The 16717-nt window shown below is 37.0% G+C and overlaps 1 protein-coding gene across 1 annotated transcript in view; it reads left to right on the top strand.

Annotated features, from left to right (window-relative positions):
• The first annotated feature begins 11681 nt into the window (after nt 1-11681).
• Nucleotides 11682-16717, top strand: part of CNGB3 (cyclic nucleotide gated channel subunit beta 3) — a 67516-nt gene continuing 62480 nt past the window's right edge. The window contains exons 1-2 of the mRNA XM_086740991.1: nt 11682-11789; nt 14601-14676. Coding sequence (XP_086597117.1) covers nt 11682-11789; nt 14601-14676 — 184 coding nt within the window. The remainder of the gene's footprint in view (nt 11790-14600; nt 14677-16717) is intronic.

Below are 16717 nucleotides of genomic sequence, written 5' to 3'. Positions count from 1 at the left end.
CAAGTCCCGAATGGGCCGTGCCATACTGCTTAAGACATAGCAGAGAAATTAGAATAAATATGTGAAAAGATGGACATGTACTCAGATACTGTCATAATAGGGTCTCGAAAATGCTGAGGAGAAACAAACACAGGGATAAAAATAAGCATAAGTTTATGGAGAATGCTGTAAAAACCTTTCCCTTGCAATATATTTTCATTATATGAAATAATAGAAAGTTTTGCCTTCTCTTCCTTTAGCTTCATAACTAAAAGAAAAAAAAAAAAAGACAAAAACCTCTGTATACCAGTGGTTCTTTCTTTGTAAGGGAACATCTGTTAAAGGCATTGTGATTTTCTACTGAGAAAACTAGCACGTAGAAAAAAATGGAGTAGGAGGATTTACAAAGAAAATATATACATACATATAGACTTCTTATATGACTTAAGAACTCTTGTTCCTAGGCTGTTTCCATTCTATGACAGCAGGCTTTAACTACCATTCAAAACTTACTTCTCATTATGCGCTGTCCACAGACAAACAATGTATGTAGTACAACAGAGAAGAATAAAATATCTAAAAATGCAAAAAATTATATTAACATGGAGACCTGAAGGATAATATCTCCTCTTAAAGAAAATGTAGCAGTCAAAAAAGCGTGATTTGAATTCTTGAAGCCTGCGTTTCAAAAATAAATATATCTCAAGGCAAAAACATGTCCCTAGGATACTTCTGTCACTGTATACTTGCAAAACAATGTCCTTATTTAAAGATATTTTTTTTTCTGGCTACCAAAACAGGTTGGAAGAAACTTTGTTGGGCTCCAGAGGTCAAATAAACCATATCAAGTCACAGATTTTAAACACAGTGCTTATTGTCAAAGGAATCCTTTTCTAAATTGTCATTTTCAAATTCATTGGACAAGTGTGTGACAAAGAATAAATCAACATAAAAAGGAGAGCAAATAACATACACAGCAGGATTAAGAAGCAATTAATACAACACAAAGAGCTGGCAAGAAAGTGACTAATGATTTGGAGCCTGCTATTTATCAAAGTCTAAAGCATAGTAGGTGGCTGAGGTTATTGTATTTTTCTATCAGTGACATCTGGTTTCTTGGCAGATTCTATAGGCGGTAAGCACCTCAAAGCCATTTTTAGCTTTGCATGTGGTTAGGCTACTGAATCCAATGGGAATGCATAAACTGTGTAGCTCATCCAATAGGACATATTTATCTCATGTTATTTTGCTATAGAGCAGGACAGCAAAATCTGCTTGCTCCTACCCAAAAAATAAATACGAAGAAACGTTTATATTTAAATGTTTGTGTATACTGTATGAACTCCTTATTTCATTTAGAAATAGCAAGATATAATTTTCAGTCTATATTAAAAGAAACTGTAAAGATATTACATTATCTTACCACACAGGCTGCTCCTCCTGTGAGTCCACAATCATAGCCTGCACACTTAGAAAATATTTGTTACTGGTTTTACCTCTTTTCGTCCTTCAAAACCAATACAGCTGACAGTGTATGAAAAAGATTACACTTTTGTCCAGCTGACAGTGGTGCAATTATCTGACAATTTCTCCATCACTTGTGCCTGAGGGCAGCACTAAAGAAGGAGTAGTGCTAAAAGCAGAGCTTGGTTATTGTGAGAAATGGCAGGACAAATCAGTAATTTAACTACAGGCTATGCACGTTTTCAGAACAACCTTGGGATGGCAAAGTGGTAGCCAAAAGTTTGACTAATGTCTGAGATGAAGTGTGGTTAATTTCCAGAAGACTGTAATACATATCTGCCTGCTGTAATAGGGAAGCAAGACTTGATGACAAGAGGCTCCTTTTCGTACAATGTTATCTACTAGAATAAATTAATACGTGAACAGTTTTAAGTACTATCCAGCAGGAGAGTAGAGACTGCAGCAAGAGGCTCTAAATCCATAGTATTTTGTTGTAAATTCACCAGACCTGTTCCCTAAGCATTCAGGATTACATTCACAAAAGGGATTTATGTGTGCCTTAAATTGCAGTAGTCATTTAGTATTTATTGACTTTATAGGAAAGTAAGCAATGAAACGTCTTTTTAGATCTAGCACTTAGCTCTTACCAAAGAGTAGAGTACTTTTAATTTACTGGTATGAAAAGGACGGATGAAGCTACAAAACCCAATCTTTTATTTGGGCTTTAGAATTACCTTCAAAATTGCTCAATGTGTGTACTGGTAAATAGCAGGACTTTTTAACTCATGAGCCCCCCAACATAAGAAGGAAGTGGACCTGCTGGAGCGAGTATAGAGGAGGGCCACAAAAATAATCAGAGGGCTGGAGCACCTGTCCTATCAGGACAGGCTGAGAGAGCTGGGGCTGTTCAGCCTGGAGAAGAGAAGGCTCCGAGGAGATCTTATTGCGGCCTTTCAGTACTTAAAGGGGGCTTATAAGAAAGATGGGGCAAACTTTTTTTAGCAGAGTTTGTAGTGACAGGACAAGGGGTAATGGTTTTAAACTAAAGGAGTGTAGACTTAGATTAGACATAAGGAAAAAAATATTTACCATGAGGATTGTGAAACTCTGGAACAGATTGCCTGGAGAGGTGGTAGATGTCCCATCCCTGGAGGCATTCAAGGTCAGGCTGGAGGGGGTTCTGAGCAACCTGATCTAGTTGAAGATGTCCCTGCTCTGGGTTGGACCAGATGACCTTTAAAGGTCCCTTCCAACTCAAGCCATTCTATGATTCTATGGGTCTATGGTAAATTACAGTCAGGAAGCAGATGAAGGAGACCTGCTATAACACATAGCATGATTTTAAGCATGACACAGCACTGGATCACTGACTGAAAAGCAAAAGAAGTCTAGTGGTCTCACAACAAAGTGATATAGGATCTCAGGATTCTCTGATGCTGGCATGGCAGAAATCAAGATAAGCACCTAAGAGATAATATAATGTTTAGTGATTGTGAAGGAGCTGAAGAGGGAAATCAGAAGGTTTAATAGACATTTTGCTAAATGGGAAGGAGGAAGAAAGGAATTTTGGATGATTATACAAGTAAAAATTAATAACTATATTACTGACAACAAGATTCATGGATTTTCTTAGTTGACATTAGGATTGGGGGTGAAAATGGGGGAAAGTTCTGCTAAGCTATGGAAGGAACATTTTTCTCATGATACACAGGGGCTGAGGATGCAAAAAATCAGAGTAACTGGAGGTATGAGTAGGTGCCATCCTCCATACTCAGACACATGCACATAGAAGGAAGCAGAAGAATGGTGTTATCCAGAAGCTCACAGTGTTTTGCTTCTAGCCCACCTCCATCAGTCAGATGCCCTTAAAAACAGAGGGTCTTTGCTAAAGAACAAACAGTCATGTATGAATAAATGGGAAAGTTGTAATTAAGAACTTTTCCAGGATTTCATCTGAAGAAAAACTAACTACTGGTCTACTGCTTTATAACTCTGGAAAAACTATAATTTTAAAGAAAGACGTAAATCTCTTGCTTTCCCTGATAAAATTTACTGCTCTTCATAAACTGCTTAATCATGAACTTACTAGTGTTTTAGATTAATGGCTGGGGAGAGAAAAAAAAAAAAGTCATATTTTATCTGAATACGAAATGGCAGTTTTGTAGCAGTGAGAGCCGTAACCAAGCTAACTCTATAACAGAAGGGAAATGGATTCTTTCCAGCTTTTACAGAACTGATTGAGCTTTTAAACAGTAAATAAATCTCTTTTCCTGCACTGCTAAAACTTTCATTGTTCCAAGAACAAGCTTAAACCTGAAATGATACCAAATACATTAGTAAAGTCGAATACAGAAGGGGGGAAAAGCACCCTATTTTAACCACTCTCTTAAATTCTTCAGGTGTTCTGTGAGGTTTTTTTCTTCCTTAAATAGAAGTAGACTTCCAGCACTAGTGACCTGAAAAAGCAAACATTCAGCTTACCACCAAACATAGTATATCACATTTGGAATCTTTTTGTCTAGGTTTTTCTCCAGCACACAGTACTTCAGAGTCTAAGAACATTCAAGTATAACTCCTAATACTTAAGACAAAATATTCCAAAGACTTATGGACATGGTGAGCTTTAAGCAGAGAAATAATTCCATCAAATTATTATTTCCCCTCACATCTTCAGAGAAGGAACTTTGTTTTTTTTAAATTTACCATATGCACATATCTCAGCAGACCCAGAATCGAAGAGCGTGATAGCTGATGGCAAGTAGAAGAATCACTAGTGTAAGTAACTGTCTCACATAGCTGTTGTATGTACAGAAGAATCACTCCAGAGTTATGCGGGGACAGGGTACAGACTGGTATTTCAAATGGCTGTAAACTAATTTCAGTACTTTGAGTCAGAGAAGGTTAAGTTACCCTTCTCCTTAAGTTATGTGACAGCTGTGTAGAGGTTACCTTAAAAGTAAAGAAAGATGCTGTTGTGGAGAGGTTGGAATATTGAAGTTAAAGAGGCAATCAACTAAAAGGAAAGGAAATCAGTTAAGTTTTAAAATATTTTTGTAGGAATTTCCTAGCCGCACGGTAGAAGAGTCAGAATTAGAAGAATTATTTTTAATTAGGAGAACATGTGCTAATAGCAATCTAGCAATTTCAGATTTGCAGATGGAAAAATAGCTGTTTGTTCACATCACCCTGAAAAATCTAAGTAAAAAAAGAAAATGAATTATTCACAGCATTACTTGAACATAAATAAAGCCCTTCTTGTAATGATAAAGTGAAAATAGTAGGTCATCCAAATCAATATAGGACTTTCTGGCCATGAAACAGTCTCACTGTTTAGTAGGAGTGACTCTTAATGGTGAAATACTAGCCCCTACGGCTTCTCTTAGAGCTGGTCACATGTTACCAGAAGTATAATCAATGTTATTTTTGGAAATAAAATGTCCAGGAGAAGCAAGAAGTGGAGCCTGACTTGCTCATAGAGTCATTAGTCTTCTACCTTTTGTTACTGAATCAAATGAGTGCCTAAATCAAATCCAATCATTAACACCAGACCCTTGTGAAGTGGAGGCCAAACAGGTCATGAGTACCATACAGGCCAGGCCTATTCAAAGTATTTTCCTTTTGATTTTCACTCCTACAAGTTTCACATATTTTATCCAGTAAGTTGAAATGAAATTGTTTGTATAAAATTCCCTGTCTTTACGGTAGAAGCTATCATCCTGTTCTGCCCTTCCTAAATGATAGAAGTGCAGGGCTAACACTTGCTCTCTCCCTCTTTTTTTGTGTGTGTTTTGTTTAATCTTTGAGCTATAATTGATACAGCTATACTGATTCAACAGGAGATGTTGAGAATAGTTCCTTCATCTTAATGAAAGGTAAACCTAGTACTGCAGAAGAGTGAGAGCTGTGAATATGAATCCTTTTTCATCAGAGGTCAGAAACAAAGCTAGGTCCTGTATTTGACCTTAGGATGCAACCCACTAGGTAGTTATATCAAAATATTCTCACTGCTGTCTTTTAAAAGATGAGAAAAGAAAGCAGAAGCCAATACTCTGAAGAAGTTATTCATGTTAGGCACTACTTTTTTTGAACCAAGCTACTTGCACAAAAAGTGAATATTTGCTTAACATCTGGTTTTTGTAACACGCTATCTCATCAGAGTGAACTGGGCTGTTAATTTACCTTAGAAGTACCATTAGAAATGGATTTAAAATAACTAGAATTCCTATCCCTTCCAGCAGAGGTTTCCCCAGTCAAACAATCAATTTGGCATTCATCACTACTGCAAAAGCACAAAAAAAATGCTAGAACCAAAAACAAATAGAATGGTTTCAACTCATGTGTGGCAGAGAAAGACTCCTCAGACAGTAATTACACCTCTACCTTTAAGCAGAGATAAATGCGCAAAGCAAAACTGTAAAAGTCTGATGGACTGGTTGAAACTGGGACAACTCCCAATTCAGTACTTTATCAAATATGTTAAATTAACTCCATATTTAAAAAGGTTTTCTCAAGAGGTTTGTTTTTTTTTTTTTTCTCTACTAAGCCACTGTTTGTGCAATGCTCAGTTCTCAGTTTGTTGCTCTGTTGTTGACTAGATTAGATAGCTTGTGTTGGTGGCATGCTTTAAATATTTATGTTAGCAAAAACATAAGGCTTAGCATCACCACAGTGGGAAGAGGCTGCTGTAAGGGTATGGAGAAAATATGATGGGTTTAGAGGAATACATTACACACTTCTGAGAGCTTTCACTCTTTTGATAACACAGTGAATTTTAGCTTTCCAGAAGAGATGCAATTTACAACCAAATCCTTATATCCATTTCCCTCAGGTCGAAGTGTTAACATCATATAAGTGTTAATATTACTGGCATGAAACACCCTAAATGCATCACCCTCTCTTCCTTCCCTCCCTACAATGATCATTTGCTTACAAGAGAGTATAGGAAAGCTGTGGCCACAGATGTTTGTTCACTACAAATACAGGTTCCAGCCCAGGAGTCAGCCATTTAGGTAAGAAAGGTTGTCTGCCCTCTCTATCTTCTTCCTGAGGTTTCCTACTGAGGACATTCAGCAGGGGAGCCCTTTCCAACTTCCCTAGTGTAAACAGTTGCCGTAGGTATTCATAAAAAGTGTAACAGTAGAGAACAATGTTTGTGCTCATCTCACATATTTTGAGAAACTCTAGCACTTGAATTTCATATTTTGAACAACTGCAGTCTCCCTAGAAGTGGCTCACACACAGAGGAAATATCTAGCAGCCCCTGGGAAATATCCAGCAGACCACATACAATCAATTTCCCATCTAAAAGGTGTGGCAGAGAATCTATTCCCTTCTGTTCGTCTCCGTGAAGCCACATGAAAAATGGGAAGAAAAAGGGGACTGTGACCTCAGTAGTATAATATGACTAAATGACTACATGTGGCCTGAGAGCACTGTTTTGTAGGTTGTTTGCTTCTGACACAAGAATGATATCTTACACATTTCAAATTGGTACTGCTTACAAACTAAGGTAGTGAAGAGACCCCAATTATGAGGTGTTCCAGGAGGCCTAATTCTTCCAGTGACATAGCCCATTGCTGAAACTCCTCCAGGTAGGTCTCATGACCACCTTTCTGGAGGGGCTGTTCCTTTTTCCCCTAGGTCCAGAGATTCACTTTGGATTTAATTTAAGTGAGAGACTTTTGAGCACTACCCTAGTTGATAAAGCTTTCTCATGGGATGAGTCACATTTTAGGCAGTAAAGACACTGTTACTAAAGAAATTCTGCCCATAAGGACACATAAGAAATACAGGCATAAAGATGGAGTGGTGGTGCTTTTTTTTTGTTCTGAGGGGAAAAAAAGAAGCAAAAAGACAGGGAGGAAAAAAAAAGATGCCAGACATGCTAAAGGAAGTGTAGTTTGGACTAGAAGACAAGAACCTTTCCTTACCTTTTATTAGGCCTGCAGACAAATGGGATAATTAAACATAAGCGGGCTTACATTTTTCTTCTGTCTTTTGTATGCCCCATTCCTTAGATTGATGTTACTTTCATCAAAAGAGGTCACTAGCAAGAGGTGGCATCAGCTTTCATAATTTTGGCAGGCTGACAGTGAGTTTTGTCACCCCCTCCAACCCACCCATCACATTATGGCATGATGATAGTATCACACTCAGAGCTAGACAGGATCTGGTGAAGGCTCCAGAAAATGAGTCTTTAGGATCTGACTCCTACCTTAACTAAGTAATTTTATATAGAGGAATGTGAAGAGGAATGGGAAATATCAGCACCTTGTCTTTTCCAGCCTATTGCCACAGAAGTGTTCCCATCTGTTTTTTTGTGTAATCTGAACAAATCCTGTTAATTGGATTTGACATATAAAACTGAATTTGAAAGGAAAAAAAACAGAGTCTGCATTCCCTGAAGGCCAAAACAATCAAGATTATTGTGCATTTCCAGATTCCTCCAGACCATAAGACTTGTTACCACCTCAAACTTAGGATGCAGAGGATGATTCTGGTAAATTTGTACCAGTGTATAAACTGCGACATAAGAAAAGCCCTATGAATCTGTGCAAAATTAGTTCTATTGAAACAGTGAATAATCTTCTTTTAAGAAACCTTCACTATTTCTAAAGATACCTCACTGAATGGTAGAGTTATAATGTATACATCTGGCCATAACTGTGATAATGAGCTTAAGGAGACATATTTCCATTTAAAGCATTGTTAGTTAGATGATAGTATCATGAGTTTAAAAAAAAGAAAACAGTACATATGAGCTCCAGAACCGTTGTTTTCTGAGGAGAGAAAAAAAAAAGAAGACTTTTAACAAAGTCCTCAAAATTAAGGAAGACAGATAAATCAGTGCTATGATTTTTGTTAATCAATAAGAACAGGCAAAACTGTCAAATCTTAGACTGTGCAGAGGAAAAAATATGATAAATGCTAGATTCGGCTTGTGTCTGACTACTATTATGGAGCTCTAAAGAAAAATATACTACTTTTAGCTGTCAAGATCCTTGAATCACAGAGAGAAACCTAAGAAATATACCTATGAAAAACACTTGCACTTTACATTTTGCATTATATGAAGATCTGAACAGAAGTGAAACTCAAGCTTTGATCTTGTTAACATGCTGCATCTGATTGAATATAAAAATTAAAACTTCAGCTTGTATCTATTGATCTGTACATTCCAACAAATGGAGCAATTGACACTGCCTGTTGAGGAATGCAAAGCAGTCATTGGAATTCACTCAATGTCTATTAAATGCACTCATAGTGAAACCTAGGCAAAAAAAAAAAAAGAAAAAAAGAAAAAAAAAACCACCCCAAACCAAACACCTCCAAAACACCAAGAATAGTCCTGAAGAAAGGAATCTTTTCCCATTAGCAAGCTGTCCTAATTATTTAGAAAAAGAAATCTTCCTTCATTTTGTATATTCTTATGACTTAAGAAGTACTGTACTCTTTACTACAGCTTGAAATGGGGTGGTGGAAAAGAGTCCTGTCAATTGTTTTAGCAGTGAGTACCTCAGTTTCAAGTAGAATATTCTCCTGCACAAGTTTAGAATATAAGATCCAGTCTGTGAGTGCCTTGTTTCAAATTTACTTTTGAATTTTTAAAAAAAATCCCTCAAAGAAAAATGTTATCAAAAGTTTAGGAAGCCAATGCATATGCCAATTTTTTAAATGGAGGAGAAACATTTCCTTGAAGGAAAAAAATGTGACAGGAGTACATCATTAATAAATACAGGATATACTCCACCTGTATCTATAGAATGTATGAGACAGGCTTGAAATCTCCATACCATGTAGGGTTTACCATAAATACAATACATAGTAAGTACTGGTCAAAGCCAACGTGGCTAAGAGGCTAACTGGATACAGGCTATCTGCTTTGCTGCTGCACTCTTAATCTTCTTACTTAACGGTGCATTATGATATTCAATTAACTGAAGTGCTTTTAGCATGTTCAGAGCCTGACAAAAATAACTAAATAACCATAGTACATAGAAGAGAAATTAAATATTGAAGCAGATTAATCATCTTACTAGGGTCAGGGAGTGAACTTGAACCTCCATTGGTATCAAAATGTTAGGTTTGTTGTGGTCTGCTTAATATTAACAAGATCACATCATATGAAGGGGTTTCAAACTTTATTTAATTAGTCACAGATTAAAGCAATATAACATTTATTAACTGCACATGCCAATAGTTATTAACAGGTTCTCAAAGGCATTTTCCTTTTAATGTCTGCTACATTCCTTTTGCATATCTTTCAATTATAAATTAAAAACAGCACAAACACTGTAATAAAAAAAAAGAATTAAAATATATTGTTGCTTGGCATTTTTTAAAAGATGACTGTGCATAACTGCAGAAATTCTTAAGAGATACATATATTTTCCTTAAATAGATGCTATATATTTTCATTGTATTGTGCTTTATACACAACTTTACCATTTTTAATAAACAAGGAACAAAATTACCTATTCTAAAAATTTTAATAATGAAGAATTTTTTTTTTTTGTAATGAGAAAACCAGTTGTTCTCCAAAAGGCCCAGTCTGCAGGTAGAGTTTGCATGTGTCAATTTATTAAAGTTTCCTGCATTAGCCAATTTAATCCACTAAATTTCCATATAGTAAAAGAAAAACAACTTGTTTTATAGGACTTCTGAGATTCTTCTGTAATGAGCCCGTTTAGAAAGAGTATGGAGGTAGAATTTCACATTCAAAAGAAAAGAAGCTACCTATTGTCTAGACATGCATAAATAAGTGAAAATACTTCAGATATTAATTCATAATTTAGTTATTCAAACAGTAAGCTTAAGTACAGACTGAAGCATTTGCAAGAACTGTATTGCTTTTAAAGTAAACCAGAACATAGGCCTTCTTAAAAAGGAAGGTTCCAAACTCTTGCTGCATCTAACAACTGTGTAATCATGCATGTGGGGGTGTTCCCAGTTACAGGACTGAAGTTCAACCAGCCATTACAAAGTCCATCTCATAAGTGTCAACATAGGAAAAAGGCTTGCAAACTAACTGGTGAAAATTGTTGTTTCATTCTTACAGTTACTACTATCGTAGGATGAGGGTTAGAAACCATTTTTTTGCCAGACAGTAGAAGTCCTGAAGAGGCAGCCATTGGGACATATTCAATACTTCAATATAATTGCTAACTATGTAATTCTGGAAATAACTCAAAGGACTAGGTTTCTGCATTTCTTGATGCCTTGATGACCAGCATAAGTCGATTACAAGCTGTTAGCTCAGATTCAGAGCTTAAATTGAAGGCATAAACTTGTAATAAAGAAACTGGAATTAAGGACAATAAGAAACATTTCGGTTGAAAAGATCCTTGTTAACATAGATTAAATCAATGTGGCACTAGAGGTATTTGAAATTCGGTTTTACCTATAAAATAAACCACACTTGATTTTATAGAGGTCTATATAGGATGACCCAAAGCCTATAGAATCTCAAAATTATGTCCTCATTATAAGCTCTATAAAACTTTATATTTTACTAATTTGTAGGACATTCACCTAATACTTAATCTCGTCAAAATCGTAGCTAAGACTCTGCATAAAATAGTATTGTTTGTAAATACACTGGAAAATGAAACATTAAATTATTTCCATGGTTTAAAATAAGAAGAGTGGAATAAAACCAGCTACAAACTTGCTAAAACAAACCTCAACAGCAGACCTTTTAGTGTCATTAACTCAAAAATTAAAAAAAAAAAACCAAAAAACAAACCACACTTAAAAGTTCAGGACTGCAAAGAAATTAAACCTCTTGAGATTTCATGTGATCTACTGGGTGGCTGGTGATTATAGGTCAGTTAATTTTTTTTAATTTCCTGGTTAAACCACAGGCACCTTTAAGACTTAAAAATTCATTTCTAAATACAACCCAAATGCTTAATATCCATTACATAAAAGATCAGACACTGACTTACTCTAATTAGAAAGTATTAACTCTCCTCTGAATTTGTGCAGAAAAGTTTAGTTTGGATCCAGTATAATTGTCAAGATAGAAATATCTTAGTCTACAACATAAAACGAAAGTACTAATGGTGAGAAAAAATCATCACTGAAACAGACTGTGCAAGGAATTTCTTTAAGGCATTAATCACACCTAAACCTGATTAAGTGTCTAATTGGCTTGATTACTGATGGCAAGAAAACATGTGCTATATGTGTTCATGGTAAAAGAGTTACAGTGGCTTCAGGAGAGTTGAATAGGCAAGATGTTTAAAAAACTAAAAGCAGTATTTTCTAGAGCAAAATTAGCACCTGAGGAAGCAGATTGCAAGAATGAAGGTGTCCCTCTACCACCCAAGGCATCTACAGACCAGGTACAATTTTTATTGTTTAGTATATACTTAATAATCACCACCTTTTGTTTAGAAAGTATTTATGTAAGTAAATGTCAAATGTTAGATTTTCAAACATACTTATTGAGCACAGTATCAATCTTTATTTAGCAAAATCAAATAACTACCTTTCTTCCCATACTGCCTTTTTTAAATGAAAATAAAATAGATTTCCTCCTTTTGCAAGTTGTTTTCCAAATAGGACTAACCTGAAACAGTACAAGCTTTTGAGAGGTCTTGATCAACATTGCAAATTGAGAATTAGAAATACTGATACGGCTGCTTTTGATGTGCTGATGTATTCCTTTTCATCTTGTTCCCTGTTGGCAGAAAATATCAGTATATCCTTTCTGAATATTTGAATGGCATAGAGGTAGATATCAGCCTGCTTCCCAACAAATGTTGGAAAGGCAGAGTAATTTAGTAGCTTTTTAAAGTGTTTTATTTGACTTGGTTTTACTAGTATAACTCCTATTTGAAAAATACAGTAAGCCATATAGGTCCACAGTCTATATTTTTTATTTAGTAGCTCTTTACTGTAGATGCCCCATCCCTGGAAACACTCAAGGCCAGGCTGGATGGGGCTCTGAGCAACCTGAGCTAGTTGAACAATATCCCTGGTTGGACTCGATAACCTTTGAAGGTCCCTTCCAACCCTAACTATTCTATGATGCTATGATTCTTATCATTTTAATTAATAGAATATTATAAAATGGGGCAGAAAGATAGATACTCCTTCACTTGTTACCTTTGAATTTTTATCTTTACCCAATTAAGTCCTAGCGAGTCTTTTGGTTTTTTCAGCTTGACATAAGCAAAATTTCAGAAGGCAAAACTTTACCAAAAAATATAGGGTTTCACCAAATAGTTAGGAAAGTGAAACAAGTTCTTTAGTATAAGCCTGAGCTATTAATCTGAATTCATGCTTAATGAAGCAATTGAAACTCCACCATTACAAAGTTAATTTTAACTAAGCAGTGTCTTTTAACATGTTCACAACAGTCAAGCGTATACTATAAAGACTCTGACTTAACTTCTGGGAGCCTTGATTTACATGAACAAGAGTTCCATAAAATTTACAATTTTAAGTAAAACTGATAGAAACATATGTTTGTAAGACTGAATCATTTCCTACAACTGATGTTTTCTGGAGCTCGTATGTTTGTACAACCTCAAGAAGAGGTGCAGTTTAATCCAGCCCAACTATAACTCAAATTTGACTTGTCATTATTATAAATGTGTGAAACAAAATTGTTTAATGATCAGGCATATCCATATTGCCATGCACACAAAATAGCAAAAATGTCTATGTTCAACAAACTTCATATACTGTAGATCTGCAGGCAAAGTATTTGTTCACGCTTCTCTTAAAGTTCTGCACATCAGTTTTCTTGGGTCAATAAAACATTGTCTTGAAAGAAGAAAAATCCTGAATCTCAACAACTGACTTCTGTGCAACCTCACCGTTCTAAATATAAATATATATATAGATATATATCTAATATTTAGATTTCCCTAGAGACATGGATTACTCTTTTCATCAGAATTCCATACATCAGTGCAACACTCAAATCACATCACCATCAGCCTCCACTATTATAGATTTTGTTAAGATGGAGGCACATGAATGGGTCAAGGATTAAGACATTTTCTGCCTGCTTCTAAAAAGCAAAGAAGAAACGTACATAGCATCTGGTAACTGTAGAGTACTATTCTCACAATAATGTTCTTACGCTATTAGGAGAAAGCCTGAAACAAAGAAAACAACCTTCACAACAAAGCATTATGCAAGTGCCTCTAGTATGCACAGAGGTTGATTGAGTCTTTAATTTTCATTTATATATATGTATATATATTACCTAATTTAATTATTTTTATATATGTATATTCAAACTTTAGTGAGAGATTCTCTGAATAAAAATAGACATTAAAAAAAACACTTTCTCATAGTAAAATACAAACCCCAAATTAATCTCAGAAACTCAAACAAAGAGAAGGTCATTGAGTTTAGACAGGGAGAGGGGAAAAAAGCACATGAAGACCTGAAATATCCTAAAGTCAAATAATTTTTCAAATGCTTATATTATCTAATATCTTTATTAATTAGCATGATAAACACCAGGCAAATTCATTCTATCTAGGATAACAAATGTTCATGGGCTTAATTAGCACTATGCTATTACACAGTACTGTGAACACAACTCCCCCATGCACTTCTCACTCCGTCCTCCAAGGGCTGCTCTCTCAAAGCCAAGGTACAGGTGCATGAGGACTTGATTCATAGATCTAAGCCAGGAAGTGTGAGAGGAAGTTATTTTCCCTTTTTTTTTTTTTTCAGTGAAATTTAAAGTCTTTGTATTTTGTAAAGATTGAGATCTGTTGTTGTGGTAAAGTAGCTCAAAACATACCAGGTCTGTTAGCCCAGCAGAAGGTTTAGGCAGAGAATGACTAATTCAGAGATGCAGACCGGCTTGTGAGCGGCAGCACTGAACAAGTCAGCCTTGACAACATGAAGGAAGCGCTGGGAAAATGCAGTAGCAGAACTCCAGGTTAAGTAACTTGGGTTGCGCAGCACATGTGAAGATACCAGCTTTTTATTTCAGCATCCAAGTCCATTTGTGAACCTATCTGGAAAGTCTTGTCCAAGAACACACAGAGAACACTCAGGAACAAAGATCAGTGTGTGTCAACTCAGTTAATCAAATTCCTAGGAGAATTTTACAGACACCAAACCATCCTTGTCATTCTCAACAACAAGCATCTACAGTTTCTAATACTGTTTCTTTTTTTAAGGGTCAACATAAAGAAACAGATGAATCACAGAAAGCAGAGGCCAATAAGAAAGCAGAACCCATTCCAAATCAACAAGGTCAGTAATAAGGTATTTATGAGTATTCAAAGATTATGTGGAGAAAATATCTGTACACTATATAGGGCTGTAAATAAAATTGTTTTCTTCCAAATGCTCTGTCAGGTGCTGATCTTGGGTTTTATTTGTGGAAGAAATTAAGAACTCTGAATTCCCATTGACCCCAAATCAATGATTTGTTACAGAAATACGAGCAGTATCCAACAAGAATAAAAAGCAAAAAGCTTTCAAGAACACAATCCCTTCATGAGTTGGTCCACTTTAATCAGCTAGTCTAATAAAATCTATTTCCTCTTACTGTAAGTTGACTTCTTAGAAAACTTACTTTAAAATAAAGGTTTGTCGTAGTTCAGCCTCAGTTGGGACGAGACTATGCAGTCTTTCTCACTCCCCCCAACCTCCGAGAGAATAGGGGGAGATAATATAAGAAAAAAGGCTTGAGGTTTGAGATAAGGACAGGGAGAAATCCTTAAAGTTACCGTTACAGGCAAAATAGACTCAACTTGGGGAAAACTATTCAGTTATTTTCTAAAATCAAAGCAGGAGAATGAGACAGGGAACAAGATAACCTTCCCCCACCCCTCCCTCTTCCTGGGCTTAACATTATCTCTACTACCTTCCCCCGCCCCAAGCGGCACAGGGTGGGAAAGGGAGTGGGGGTCACGGTCAGTTCGTCACGTGTTGTTTTATGCTGCTGCTTCATCGTCGTGGGAAGAACTCCTCACATTCCTCCTCTGCTCCAGCGTGGGGTCACTCCCATGGGCTGCAGTCCTTCAAGAAACTGCTCTGGCGTGGGTCATCTCTTCCACGGGGTGCAGTGCCTCCAGAACAGCTGCCCCAGTGGGCCCTCCATGGGCCACAGCCTCCTTCAGGCCTCCACCTGCCCTGGCGTGTGGTCCTCCACGGGCTGCAGGTGGATCTCTGCTCCTCCATGGACCTCCATGGGCTGCAAGGGGACAACCTGCTCCACCATGGTTATCATCACGGGCTGCAGGGGAATCTTGGCCAGGAGCTGCATTACTCCTTCTTCTCCTTCTTCACTGACCTTGGCATCTGCAGACATTCCTCTCACAATAAATTCTTCACAACAGGCTGGCAGTTGCCTCTCAGGATCTCTTCACATCTCATCTCCTCTCCACTTCTTGCAGCCAGGCCGGGCCGAGTTGGGCCCAGTCGGCTGCTAGGAGGGAGGCCAGAGGGTGAGGCCTGCAAGGCCCACAAGGCTCGTGCCTCCCTTCCCTGCCCCCAGTCAGTGTCTTCACATCTTCTCCTCTCGTTTCTTTTTTTTTTTTTTTCTGTTTTCCCCTTCTTAAATACGTTATCGCAGAGGCGTTAACATGGAACATTCTGCTACCAATTGTCTTGGCCCTGTCCAGCAATGGGTGCATCCTAGGCCCGGCTGGGTCCACTGAACAAAGGGGAGCAACTTCTAGCAGCTTCTTACAGAAGCTACCACCTTAGGCCCCCCCTCACTAAACAAAACCAGAACAAGGTTTTTAGTAGCTTAAGAAAGAAAACTGCGTATTTTATTATATCTTTTGAATACGCTTCTCATACATATTAAAAAACTACAAAGACGAGACAGACTTTAAACTATCTGATATTCAAATATTTTGTGGAACAGCCATTTAAAACTTTTTCAAAAAAGCAAACAAATAGTTAAAAAAAAAAAGCAATACCATTAAAAATTATTTGCCGTCACCATTCAGAAGACAACCAGGACTAGAACATAGGAACACAGAGCCCAGGGCAGTAATACAAGGTAATTATTTGCCTAAGCAGCTGGTTGCTGAAGACAACGGCAGCTGGCCATGGCTGTTCTGCCCCACACTTCGCAATAGCCAAACATATCTTGCTTACACCAGTGCCAGAATGATTGCTGCAGCAGCTACCAAAATAAGAGCTCAGGATGTGTGAAGCAACAACTGTTGCTGGGCCATGTCACCTCTTCCGTCACAGCATCAGTGGTGCAGCCCTTTCCTTTTCCATCCTCCGGTACTGGAGAAAAAGAACAAGTCCAGTTTTCCTATCACCTCATACT

Source organism: Chlamydotis macqueenii, chromosome 2, assembly GCF_036417535.1.
Source record: "Chlamydotis macqueenii isolate bChlMac1 chromosome 2, bChlMac1.mat, whole genome shotgun sequence".
NCBI classification, from domain to species: domain Eukaryota; kingdom Metazoa; phylum Chordata; class Aves; order Otidiformes; family Otididae; genus Chlamydotis; species Chlamydotis macqueenii.
The sequence above is the reverse complement of the archived record's forward strand: the minus strand, read 5'-3'. Positions and strand labels throughout refer to the sequence as shown.